General features: G+C 42.7%; 1 protein-coding gene across 21 annotated transcripts in view; it reads right to left on the bottom strand.

Moving 5' to 3' along the window:
- The window catches only part of DST (dystonin), an 879552-nt gene that overhangs the window by 553772 nt on the left and 311305 nt on the right, over positions 1 to 14475 (bottom strand). For all 21 annotated transcript variants that reach the window (XM_075340287.1, XM_075340288.1, XM_075340270.1 and 18 more), the window contains one exon: positions 13322 to 13383. In XM_075340287.1, the coding sequence (XP_075196402.1) occupies positions 13322 to 13383 (62 nt within the window). The remainder of the gene's footprint in view (positions 1 to 13321; positions 13384 to 14475) is intronic.

Here is a 14475-nt window from a genome sequence, read left to right as displayed (position 1 = left end):
GGGTTAATAAAGTGGTGAAGGAGGGCGCGTTTTGTACTTTATTTACAATAAAGGATTTTTCTCTGTGTCTTGTTTATTTACTGTTAGTTACAGGTTAGTGTGATGCAGTTATCTCATAAACGCCTGTGCCATCACAAACCTAGGGTTTAGTAGCAGCTGTGCGCCGCTATTAACCCCTGCTATTACCCCGATTGCCACTGCTCCAGGGCAATCGAGAAGAGCCGGTATTGCAGCGGGATTGTCACATCTAATAGATGCGGCAATACCGGGCGGCTGCGGGCTGAGAATATACCAGCCCCCAGCCGGCATTATCATGGATTTTTTTTTTAAATTATTTATTTAAATAAAAAAAAAAGCCGCATGCGAGGGACTCCCGCGAGTCTGACATCGCAGCACAGCCGCACAATTCTAACAGGAGCGTGCATGTGTTTCTAGGTACATGCACGCTCATGCTCAGAGAACGGCAGGCTGTGCTGTGTGATGTCATGCTTGGCAGACCCGCACAAGTCTGACATCACCGACACAGCAGCACTCTTCTGACGGGAGCGTGCATGTGTTTCTAGGTATATGCATGCTCATGTTCAGAGAATGGCAGGCTGTAAAAAGAAAAAAAAATCCTGCCAGCAGGTGGAAATTTGGTGCTGAAATCTGGTGCAGACGTTTTCAGCACCAAATGTGCACCTCCTGGCGAAAAACTGCGGCAAAAATCACGTAAAAAAAAAACCTGCAGCAAAAAAAATGCGCCAAAACACCGCATGTTTTGTGCCAGGAGGTGTAGATTGGATGCAGGAATATGGTGTAAAAATTTCAGCACCAAATTTGCATCCCTTGGCCCAAAAATAAAAAAAAATTCTGCCAGCAAGAGGAAATTTAGTGCTGAAAGCTGGTGCAGATGACTTCAGCACCAAATGTGTACCTCCTGGCAAAAAAACGCGTCAAGAATCGCGGAAAAATAACCGCGCCAAAAACTGCAGCAAAAAAAAATGCATCAAAACACCGCATTTTTTTGCCAGGAGGTGTAGATTGGATGCAGGAATACAGTGTAAAGATTTCAGCACAAAATCTGCATCTCTTGGCTAAAAAAACTGCGATTTTTCTGCTAGGAGATGCAGGTCTGTGAACTCAGTGACCTCCACCTGAGGTCAGGTTACCTGCGATCACAGGTGAACGACCGTGGGAACCTCCAGCTGTGACTACAAATTACCTGAGTGACATCACCGCTCAATGCACAGCTCATTCATTCTCTGGAGCTCACAGAGAGTGGTCGGTCGTGCATCTCTCTGTGATATTCAGATGTAGCAGAGCTGAAGCGGCGTAGGACCTCCTGTGGAATACGTCGGAGCTGCAGGGTGTTGGGGGTTAATAAAGTGGTGGAGGGGGTGTTTGTACTTTATTTCAAATAAAGGATTTTTCTCTGTGTCTTGTTTATTTACATTCATTTACAGGTTTGTGATGCAGGTATCTGATAGACGACTGTGCCATCACAAACCTAGGGTTTAGTAGCAGCTATGCGCTGTTATTAACCCCTGCTATTACTCCGATTGGCACATCAGGCCACCAGGAAGAGCCGGTATCGCACCGGGATTGTCACATCTAATAGATGCGGCAATACCGGGCTGGCATACTAGCGCCCAGTCGGTGTTATCTTGGCTGGGGATGAAAATTAGGGGGAAACGCACGTCGTTTTTTTTTTTTTAATTATTTATTTAAATAAAAGAAAGACGCATGCGGTTTCACCGGAATCACACATGTGAGGGACTCGCTTGAGTCTGCCATGGCATCACCTGACAAAGCCTCGCACATGTGACTGGATACACAGCACAGATACAGCCCGACAGCTGGGGCTGAAGCCGCGAGCTATATCTGTGCTGTCGATTGTTTATTTTTTACCACCATGCTGACCGGCAGACACTTGCACTGCTTTCCCCGCCCACCGGCCATCCTGGCGCCTGTGATTGGTTGCAAAACAAGAAAGCCTGCGGAGACACCATCACATGTTTCTCAACGCTGACAGGAAACTAGCCAGGTCTTTCACCAGGAAGGAACAACCACGGGAAGTGCAGTCTCCAGTCAAGGAGACCACCTATGCCAAACATGGTATCCATCCACAAACAGCTGTGCTTCCAGGGATGACGTCCCTTTTGTCACGTGATTGGGGCGTGTTCAAAATACTATCATGTGACAAAAGGGACGTCATCCCTGGAAGCAGCCCATACAGTCTAGCATCTACACTGAGCACAGTGTGACCGCTGGTGAGGTTTGAGCGCTGACGAGATTATGGGCGGGTACTTGCTTATAACAATCACAGCCCCGCCCATAATCACTTGCCTGCGCACACGTCACCAGCGGTCCCATGAGACTGGCACTGGGCATGCGCGGGGATGGCTGGAGCAGTGGGCGGTGCATCAGCTATGGAAAGGAGCAATGGGGGGCAGCATACAGGACCAGGAGGCAGAATAACGGACGCCAGAAAGCCCGCCCCCGTGTCACATTTACAGTATCTGAATACAAAGAGGTTCCACTTTATAAAGTCTTTATTTTGGTCTCACATGGGGCACAATAATAACAGGGACCTTTCTAGAATGCAGCCCAGGAGCTGCAGAGGGGGAATCTTTTAGGTTTTGGCCGAAATTTCTGCTGACAGGTTCCCTTTCAATGGTGCTCTTTCCTTTCCGAGCCCTGTCGTGAACTAAAACAGTGGTTTTCCACCACATATGGGGTACAAGTGTATTCAGTGGAAATTGCACAACAAATTTTGGGGTCTACTTTCTCCTGTTACTCTTGTGAAAATGCAAAAATTGGGGTTCATGCTCAACATCATAAAATTCTGTGAGGTACCTGGGGTTCAAAGTTCTCACCACGCATCTCGATAAATTCCTTGGGTGGTCTAATTTCCAAAATGGAGTCACTTGTAGGAGGATTCTACTTTTTAGCCACATCAGAGGCTCTCCAAACGTGACATGGAGTCCACTAACGATTCTAGGCAATTTTGTGTTCAAAAAGTCAAATGGTGCTCCTTCACTTCCGTGAGCCCATACTATGATTTTCCACCACATATGAGGTATTCGCGTATGGAGGAGAAATTGCACTACAAATTGTACTCTACAATTTCACCTGATACCCTAGTGAAAAAGGAAACTTTGAAGCTAAAGTAACATTTTTGTAAAAAAATTTAATTTTCCATTTTTTCCTTCTACATTGCTTTAGGCCATGTGCGCACTTTGCTTTTTTTTATGTGTTTCAGCAGCGTTTTGAACTGCAGCGTTTTAATGCCAAAATGCTTGTGTTTTGATTTTCAAGCAAAGTCTATGGGAAATTGGGTTTTCTTGTGCGCACTTTGCTGTTAAAAACGCAGCGTTTCAGTTGCAGAAAATTTGTCAAAATCTCTGCGTTTAAAGAAGCAGATGTCAATTGTTTTTGCCATTTTGGCAGCGTTTTGCTAACATTACAGTCAATGAGAACTTTCAAAACGCATCCGAAATCAAAATCCTAGCGTTTTACATGCTTTTTGATGCAGAAAACAGGCTTTTTTAACAAAATAAATGCATGCATTTATGTCTTTATAATAAGGGCATGATATGTCCCTTTACACACACACAAAGTCCGACAATTAAATTAATGAAAATCCATAATTTAACGTTATTTTATACATAAATATTAGACCGCAGTTATCATTTTAATAAAATTAGCTATTTTGTGTACGATTTTTTTAATCATGATATTTGATATCTTTTTTTCCCGTTTTTTTCAAAGTGTTTGAATGTGTGAACTTTATTTAGCAGTGTATTTGTATTCAAAACGCATCTGACTTTAAGCAATGAAAAAGCATGTAAATCGCGGTAAAAACGCGGCAAAACACGGTAAAACGCATGCGTATTTTTAGCGTTTTTGTGGTAAAAAACAAATTTGACAAAGACAATTTCTGCCAGAGAATGCGTTTAGAACTGCAATTAACTCAACGCAAAGTGCGCACATTGCTTTAGTTCCTGTGAAGCATGGGAAGGGTTAATAACCTTCTTGGATGTGTTTTTTATGTGGTTTTGAGTACTTTGAGGGGTGCAGTTTTTAGCATGATGTCACTTTTGGGTATTTTTTGTCACCTAGGCCTCTCAAAGTCACTTCCAATGTGACGTGGTCCCTAAAAAAATGGTTTAGTAAATTTTGTTGGTAAAATGGGAAATTACTGATGAACTTTGAGCCCTTCTAACTTTCTAATAAAAAAAAATATGTTTCAGAAATGGTACTGATGTAAAGTAGACATGTGGGAAGTGTTATTTATTAAAGGGATTGTCCCCTACTTTTACATTGATGGCCTATCCTTAGGGGCACTTTGCACACTACGACATCGCAAGCCGATGCTTGCGATGGCGAGCGCGATAGTCCCCGCCCCCGTCGCAGCTGCGATATCATGGTGATAGCTGGCGTAGCGAACATTATCGTTACGGCAGCTTCACATGCACTCACCTGCCCTGCGACGTCACTCTGGCCGGCGACCCGCCTCCTTATTAAGGGGGCGGGTCGTGTGGCGTCACTGCGACGTCACACGGAAGGCCAATAGCAGCGGAGAGGCGGAGATGAGCGGGACGTAAACATCCCACCCACCTCCTTCCTTCAGCATAGCCGGCATGAGCTGCAGGTAGCAGGTAAGGTGATGTTCCTCGCTCCTACGGCTTCCCACACAGCGATGTGTGCTGCCGCAGGAGCGAGGAACAACATCGTACCGTCGCAGCCGCGTAATTATGGAATTCGCCGACACTACACCTGTGATACGATTACGACGCTTTTGCGCTCGTTAATCATATCATCTAGGATTTACACACTACGATGTCAAGAGCGACGCCGGAAGTGCGTCACTTTCGACATGACCCCACTGACATCGCACCTGCGATGTCGTAGTGTGCAAAGTGCCCCTTAGGATAGGTCATCAATGTCTGATTGGCCAGTCCAACACCCCGCACCCCGGCCGATCAGCTGTTCTCGGTCCTGGCAGCGGGGGTACTGCATATCTGCCTCTCATTCTAATCAATATGAGGCAAATGTGCAATACTCGGATGCAGGACCCAGAACAGTTGATCGGCGGGAGTTCTGGGTGATGGACCCAGGCCGATCAGATATTGATGACCTATCCTAAGGATAGGCCATCAATGTAAAAGTAAAGGACAATCCCTTTAATAAATAACATTTCCCATATGTCTACTTTACATCAGCACTATTTCTGAAAATATTATTTTTTGTTAAAGGGAACATGTCCCCATTTTTTTGCTTTATAAGCTGCGGCCACCTCCAGTGGGCTCTCATATACAGCATTCTAACATGCTGTATATAGGAGCCCAGGCCGCTGTGTAGAACATAAAAAACACTTTATAGTACTTACCTAAACCGGTCTCTGCGGTGGATGTGACTCAAATGGGCGTCTTCAACCTCTGGTGCCGGCGCCTCCTCTTTTGGCCATCTTTGTTGCCACCTCTGTCGTCCTTCTGAAGCCTGTGTGCATGATGCGTCCCGTGCCTGTGCAGGACCTGAATGCCGGCGAGTGTGTATGACGTTGGATCCGTCATGCACCGCAGCTTCAGAAGGACGACAGAGGTGGCAACAAAGATGACCGAAAGAGGAGGCGCCGACACCAGAGGATGAAGACGCCCATTTGAGCCACATCCACCGCAGAGACCGGTTTAGGTAAGTATTATAAAGTGTTTTTATGTTCTACACAGCGGTCTGGGCTCTTATATACAGCATGTTATAATGCTGTATATAAGAGCCCACTGGTGGTGACCGCAGCTTATAGGGCAAAAAAATGGTGACAGGTTCCCTTTAAGAAGTTAGAAGGGCTCAAAGTTCATCAGTGATTTCTCATTTTACCAGTAGGGGACAACCTCATTAATTATTTTGTGCAACATAAGGGTATGTGCGCATGTTGCGTACTAGCCCAGCACCTAAAAGGTGTGCTTCAGAGCGCAGCTGAAAAGCTCCGTTCTGAAGCGCATGGTGCCGGCGAGAACGTGCGCTCTGCCTGCAGCTCCTGCCATAGACAGAGCAGGAGCTGCCGGCAAAGCGCACGGAAGAAGTGACATGTCACTTCTTTTTGCGCAGCGCTTCGGCAGTAGCCGAAGCGCTGCGCTCTGAGACGCCACGTGCGCACGGCCCCTGCACAATCTCCATAGACTGTGCAGGGGACGCAGGACGCATGCAGTTACGCTGCGCTGCAAAGCGCAGCGTAACTGCATGAATTTACGCAACGTGCGCACATAGCCTAATGCTCTGTTTAAAGGCAAACAAATTCAATTTTAGAAGGTTGCAAAATAGTCACCAAATTTCTGATATGTCACAAATAAACACAAAAAATATTGTTCTAAATTTACCACTGACATGAAGTCCAATATGTCATGAAAAACAATCTCAGAATCGCCGGGATCTGTTGAAGTGTTCCAGAGTTATAACCTGTCAAAGTGACACTGGTCAGAATTGCAAAAAATGACCCGGTCATGCAGGTGAAAACGGGCTGGGGGTGAAGGGGTTAATAAGCCTTAGGCCGTGTGCGCACGCTGCTTTTTGTGATGTGTTTTTGGTGCAGTTTGTATCACACTGCACCAGCCATGTCTTAGGGATAGCAGCAACAATGTCTGCTATTTGTTGGGACTTTCTACAGCAATATAAACGAAGAAACTATAATCACAAAGAAAGCCGTGCTGAGCAGCAATCATCCCAAAATAATACCGTAGTCAGAGCTCAACAAACATGTCTTATACTGTGCATTAAAAGCATGGAGAGATTGCCTGGGGCTGTACACAGACAACTAGGTAATGTGGAAATACTTGAATTAATCTTTCCTATCATGACTCACATTTAATGATGTCATGGATCTGGATATTGTTATGGTAACAGACACAATAACAATTTTTTTGCAATTTCTTTATGACAATTAACCAGCAGTCTCTGAACTTCTCAATCTCCCTATTACATACACACCATATATAATTAGCAACACTAATTGCTTAAAGGAAATCTGTCATCAGGTTTTTGTACCTGAGAGCAGCAAAATGTAGTGACAGAGACCCTGATTTCAGTGGTGTATCACTCACTGGGCTGCTTGCTGTAGTTTTGATAACATCACTGTTTTATCAGCAAAAGATTATCACAATAAACCTGCTGCCATGTAGTCCTCCATAATCATGAGCTCTATATGACACTGCCCCCAACACTGATTGGCAGATTTCTGCCTGTACACAATGTACACAGAAAGCGTCCAATTAGCGGTGTGGGTGGGGTTATACATAGGTCAGCACTTAGAGACCTGCTAGATCTACAGCAGATAAAGCAGTGATTTTATCAAAAATGCTTCAAACAGCCCAGTTAGTGACAGAGTGCTGGAATTAGGGTCTCTGAATCTATAACATGCTATTGATTGTAGAATACTTTTTCTTTTTGCTATTAAACAAATTAGGGATGCAGCATGAAAGGGAATCTGTCAGCAGTATTTCACCCCCCTTACTATTTATATGTCCCTGCTGCCCTCATAAAGACAAGTTTAGCATTATTTTCACATGTGCAGCATAATCTGAAGCCTGAAATTACACAGCATAGAGATTGTCAGTCCAGCAGATGGAGGTGGCAGTGGGCAGGGAATAGAGCTGGAGTGACAGAGTCTTCAGATCTACAAATAGTCCTTCATTTGCAGATCAGTTCAAATGCTGACAGAGGAAGAGTACTGGCAATGTAAAAGGTATTACTGGTCTTGTCTTTGAAAGCACTAAATGAGCATGTAGATGATAGTTTGGGGGGGGTGAAATCCTGATAGATTCCCTTTAAGGCTATGTGCGCACTAGAAAAGTGATTTTTCTCAAGAAACTTTCTTGAGAAACTTCTGGGAGTTGAAGATTACCACACCTGCGGTAAAAAAACGCACCAAAACCGCAGGACAAACGCATGCGTTTTTGCTGCGTTTTGGCCGCGGTTTTTCCGCAGGTTGGTCCCTGCATTTTTTTTATCCTGTAACTGCAATAAATAATATAGATAATAGATAGATAATCGATAGACAGATAATGGATAGAGGGAAAGATGGATAGATAGATAGATAGATAGATAGAGATAGATAGATAGATAGATAATAGATGAGAAAGACATATATAATGTCCCACCTCCCTGCATATTCTAAGCTGGCACCCTTCTGTGACTTTCATGTGGCACTAAAGGGTGCTTAGCCTTGTATTTAGCCAAAAAATAAATAAATAATAATAAAAAAAAAAAAACACGTGAGGTCCCCCATATCTTTTGTAGCCAGCTAGGGTAAAGCAGATGGCTGCAGCCTGCAAACCACAGCTGGCAGCTTCACCTTCATCCAAAACAGAGGGCACCCCACGCTGTTATTTTACATTAAATAAATAATTTAAAACAAAAAACGTGATGTCCCCCCCAAATTGGATCACCAGCCAAGGTAAAGCGGACAGCTGGGGTCTGGTATTCTCAGACTAGGGAGGTCCACCGTTATTGGACACTCCTCAGCCTAAAAATAGCAGGCCACAGCCGCCCCAGAAGTGGCGCATCCATTAGATGTGCCAATCCCGGTGCTTTGCCCCAACTCATCCCATGCCCTGGTGCGGTGGCAAACTGGGTAATATATGGGGTTGATGCCAGATGTGTAATGTCCTGCCGTCACCGCTGTCACTGACTTCTATGCCCACCGTGTTCTCAGCAGTATCGCGAGAGCCCGTGATGTCACCGCTAGTGAAACTAAAAGCTTTAACACTTGGTGATTATCATTGATGTGACTAGCTGTTGACTGGTGTTGCACCGTGAAACTCGCGCGAGATATACGCGGTAATCGCAAAAGGGACACCGGCCTTACACCTTTAATTATATCAGAAAGGCTACCACCAGTAAACTAAGTGATACATTGTTAGATTCAGACTCTCTTTGCCTACATCATGTTGCTCTCAGAATAGGTAGCAAAAACCTGGAGACAGATCCCCTTTAAAACGTTTGGTGTCTTGTAGGTTCCAGGTTACAACACTTTTTATGGCTACAGTGTCACCACAATGTTATTCTTGCTGTCATAAATACTTAAGGCTCAGCCAGCCTAACAATCATGCCAGTCTGAACAGAGCCCTATACAACCAATCAAAAAGGTAAATAAATGCAATACCACTGTGTTTGCGGGTGTTCTCTAGCGGTAAATTATTACAGCACCAGAAAACTGCTATGTCCATGACCCACTTTTCCCCTCCCCTAGGAATGATGTCAGATGTATGCTAAATATCTCTCCCTACAGAAGAGTCAGCTGGCAGGTACGCTGTCATGCTCCAGATATGCTAAAAAAGATTTTACATTTTCTTTATAAAAATGTTTTACAAGGGAAGGGAAACAAATACATCTAACAGAATGTGATTTTTGGCTTTGTCAAACTGGAGTTCTTTTTTAATTATAATGATTGATTAAATGTTAAAGGACAAGGCTCTGTTCTTATTAATATCCAGTAAGAGACACCCACTTCTTCTATTCACGTGTATAAAGTACATTCATAACCGGGTTACCCCCTGCCACTGACAATGCTGCCCACATTACGCTAGAAAAGCTCATTAGTCCCTCTCTCTGCAGGGTAAGTGGCTGTGGCGATAACATGCCATTAAGCATTATGTTCTTTTTTCCAGTCCATGACGTGTCTCTGTTGGATTTTATCTCATTTAAAACATATAGTTAGCAATGTATACCAAGTCATAGATCTAGCCATAACAGCGCTATAAGGATATTTCAGAATGAGGGAAAAAATTCACTTTAATTCATGTGAATGGAGATTTTTGTGTAGCACGCACAGCCTACAACACACGGTGACACATACCAATGCTACACTAAGTACATATATTAACTAGAAACCATAAGAAAACAAATACATTAACTCACCAATTCAAAGATAAGTAAGTACCATACCTAACTTAGACATAGACCCACCTACATATTTCTAGTTCATATAAAACAGTATATAGGGTGGAAACATGTAGGAAAAATTATTCTTCATGTTTTTTAATGCCCTTTCACTATTTTAAAGAAAAAAATTATCATTACAGTGTGATTTTCTACTAAATTTTCACATAATAACTACCCTTGTCCATAATCCTCAGCACATCTTTTTTTGTATTATTAAGGACAGCAGACTGTGTTTCCCATACATAGGGCCAACACAAAACATTTTTTAGAATTGGTGTCAATGGGCGATGAATGCCACTGTATACTTATACAATGGTATAAGTCATTGGAGGAATGCATTGGGAAAATGTCCTTACATATCCCTCAGACAGATCGTTTGAATGGTGTACAAAGGGTAACTTTGCCCCAGAGCCTTTCAGCACATTTAGACAAGCCAATAATCTAAAACGAGCACTCATATACTCCTTCACAACTAATGACCTGTCTAAACAGGCTGGCAATCACCCAATCAGCAAACTAGGCTGGCTTAAAAATTATCCACATCAGTAGCACATTGAGATGTAATGTTCCACATTTTTCAGGCTATAAGACATATTTTTTAACAAGAAAAAACCTAGTAAAAAAGTGTGTGCATCTTATAGCCCGGAGACAGCTTCCTGTGACAGAGGAGAACACTGGCACCATGTCCTCCCACATCACAGAGAGAGCTGCCCTCTCTCCTGCTTTGCAAATCGGTACACAGTAGGATGCATGTAGCAGACCTTTATGTATTTATATGTGCATGTAGCAGAGTTGTGTGTATCTATATACAGTGCTAGCCAAAAGTATTGGCACCCCTGCAATTCTGTCAGATAATACTCAGTTTCTTTTTGAAAATGATTGCAATCACAAATTCTTTGGTATTATTATTTTCATTTATTTTGCTTGCAATGAAAAAACACAAAAGAGAATGAAACAAAAATCAGATCATTTCCAACAAAATTCCAAAAATGGGCCAGACAAAAGTATTGGCACCCTTAGCCTAATACTTGGTTGCACAACCTTTAGCCAAAATAACTGTGAACAACCGCTTCCGGTAACCATCAATGAGTTTCTTACAATGCTCTGCTGGAATTTTAGACCATTCTTCTTTGGTAAACTGCTGCAGGTCCCTGAGATTTGAAGGGTGCCTTCTCCAAACTGCCATTTTGAGATCTCTCCACAGGTGTTCTATGGGATTCAGGTCTGCACTCATTGCTGGCCACTTTAGTAGTCTCCAGTGCTTTCTATCAAACCATTTTCTAGTGCTTTTTGAAGTGTGTTTTGGGTCATTGCTCTGCTGGAAGATGACCCCTGAGGAAGACCCAGCTTTCTCAAACTGGGCCCTACATTATGCTGTAAAATTTGTTGGTAGTCTTCAGACTTCATAATGCCATGCACACGGTCAAGCAGTCCAGTGCCAGAGACAGCAAAGCAACCCCAAAACATCAGGGAACCTCCGCCATGTTTGACTGTAGGGACCGTGTTCTTTTCTTTGAATGCCTCTTTTTTTTCCCTGTAAACTCTATGTTGATGGCTTTTCCCAAAAAGCTCTACTTTTGTCTCAACTGACCAGAGAACATTCTTCCAAAACATTTTAAGGCTCTCTCAGGTAAGTTTTGGCAAACTCCAGCCTGGCTTTTTTATGTCTCGGGGTAAGAAGTGGGGTCTTCCTGGGTATCCTACCATACAGTCCCTTTTCATTCAGACGCCGACAGATAGTACGGGTTGACAATGTTGTACCCTCGGACTGCAGGGCAGCTTGAACTTGTTTGCATGTTAATCGAGGTTCTTTATCCACCATCCGCACAATCTTGCGTTGAAATCTCTCGTCAACTTTCAAGAAGAAACTGAGTATTATCTGACAGAATTGCAGGGGCGCCAATACTTTTGGCCAGCACTATATGCATTTAGTTTGCATGTAGACGATCTGCATATGTGTCTATGTGCATGCAATTTGCATGTAGCAGAGCTGTGTGTCTATATGTGTATGCAGTGTGCATGTAGCAAAGCTGTGTGTTTATATGTGCCAGTAGCAGACCTGTATGTGTTTATATGTGCAGGTAGTTTGCATATAGCAGAGCTGTGTGTGTATAATACACACTGAAAAGAGACACTAACAATAGATTTATTATCTACCTATTCTACCCTAATACATTAAAATCAGTACTCATGACTCCTCCCTTCTTTACACCACCAGGGAAGATTTAGTTAATAGGAAAAATGTTTTTTCTATTTTCTGGTGCGCCTTATGGTAAAGAGGGTCTTATAGTCCAAAAACATAATAATTAAAAAAAAATAACTTCTCATAATCTGGTAAAATTCCCACATTAATCTAGAGTAACAGATACGATTTTAATATCTTAATCAGCAAGTTAGTGATGACATTCCAATTGTCACACAGTGTCTGGCTTAAAACTCGCCGAGTGTCTGGACTACTTCTGACGCTGTTCATACAACAGGGTCAGACACTCCAGACAATGCTGCTTTTGAGTTGCACAGACAGGCTCGAGCATTGATCAACTGTGCTCCTGTTAGTAATTAGGTTTGCAGGAGTTAATTTCTGCTAGCCTGTGGATTATCTCTTGAGTCACAAGTTGCAGGAGACTTATCACAGTTGCCGCCGCCCTTTTTAAGATGGTGGAGCCTGGTCTCCCATGCTGATGATAGCTTTTGCAATCCCAATCCTTGTGCTTTGATATCTTGTTGCAGATGTACTTCTGTGTGCTATTTGGTGTGATGTGGAAATACTCTTGTTGTCTGATTATTTCCTCCCTTCCCTTAGTTTCCTCCTGATCACGTATTGTCTATATCTCTGTGAGCGATTGCTGGTAGTTTGAGTTTTGGTTTTCCCCCATCTTTTTATTTGTGTGGGATTAACCACTCCTGTCTCAGCCCTCTCCTGGGTTGAGGGAGGGTGGCCACTACACCAGGGATGTTCAAGAGCTAGGGTTAGGAAAGCAGCCCAAATATTGCCATCTTCAGGCGTATCTTTGGGATCAGAGTCTCACCTGTTCCTAGTTATCCCATCACACACCGCAAAACCAATACGTTACAAATGCAAATGGCCCAGATTTGTTTCTGATGGATTAGGCCGGACACTCATAAGCCCAGAGACTCAATAGTGGGGAGACATTGAATATAATGTGACATTAAAGCTAAGCGATCTCTGCATCCAATCACTGCCCTACCATAACTGCTGCAGACAGTGATTGACTGCATTAGTCTGCAGGTAACCGGATGTCATCACTGCAGCACCGCCACCAAAGTCCACAGGGGAGGAAAAACTATATGTTACTTCATTGTTAGTTCCCATCTCTTGCTATCAGACTGGGACAAGGCGATTCAGAAGTAAATAATATATAGGAAAAATTATAATTCTCACCTTCATAAGGTGCTGGTTAATCCATTTGGTAAATGTCTTCTTTTGAACTTTGTCTCTTTCATCTGAAAATACAAAGTAAAATGATTTAACATTTGATGAAAATGGGTAGATAATACTGATTCAATAATTCTATACCTGCAATAAAATGCTACATAATTACCTTACATTAATATAGGATTGCTGAATGGATGACACAATGGAGGCTCACTCACATTAAGGCTGGAATCACACTTGCGAGTGTAAAATCGGTCCGATTCTCATGCTAGAAAGTCGGATGATTTCTTCTCACATTTCATCAGTATGCTGTCAGTGTGCAATCAGTTTTTACCCTCAGCAGCTGCTATTCATGTACTGTTATGTACAGGAGCATTTACAGTGTTCTCTGCTACATGCGTGAAATGTATTGAGAAAAACAGATGTCACTAGGATGGTGTATGTGCCGTTCGTGTCACATCCTTTTTTTTTCACGCATCCATAGACTTTCATTGGAGAGACTCGTGCGAGAAACTCATCAAAACGTAGCATGCAGCAATTTTTTTCTCAGTCCGATTTGGACTGAGAAAAAAATAGCAGATGGGAGCTGCCTCATTGAGTAACATTGGTCCGAGTGCAATGTGAGATTTTCTCGCATTGCATTCGTGCGAGTTAATCGCAAGTGTGAAGCCGGCCGAAGGCTATGCTCCCACGTTTTTCCCACTGCATAAAAAATATAGCATCTTACAGTTCCAGCAAAGTGTATGAGCTATGTAAACCTCATGCCCCTCTGCTTTATTTCAACAGTTTTTGGAATCTGCATGTCAATTTCCCTTGCAGTAAATTTGAGTTTTATTTCCAGATAATCCCAACAGACTTGAATGAGTTGCTCAAAATTTGCTGGTAAAAACGCAAATTTCCAAAACAAAGCAGCTTTATTAAAAAGATACAAAATTCACAGTTGAAAAAAACAAACAAACAATAAAAATGTACGCAAAAAAAATGCATTAAATACATAAATAAATAGAGCGATAAATAAATAAATAAATAAATGAATGAATGAATGAATGAATGAACTAATAAATGCAAGGTAGCCTTTAATAGATAATTGATGCAGAAATGTTGCAGAAAATCTACAGCATCAAAAATGTATCATGAGATTTTAGGCTAAGGCTGTGTTC

Source organism: Anomaloglossus baeobatrachus, chromosome 3 (genome assembly GCF_048569485.1).
Source record: "Anomaloglossus baeobatrachus isolate aAnoBae1 chromosome 3, aAnoBae1.hap1, whole genome shotgun sequence".
In the NCBI taxonomy this organism is placed as follows: domain Eukaryota; kingdom Metazoa; phylum Chordata; class Amphibia; order Anura; family Aromobatidae; genus Anomaloglossus; species Anomaloglossus baeobatrachus.
The sequence above is the reverse complement of the archived record's forward strand: the minus strand, read 5'-3'. Positions and strand labels throughout refer to the sequence as shown.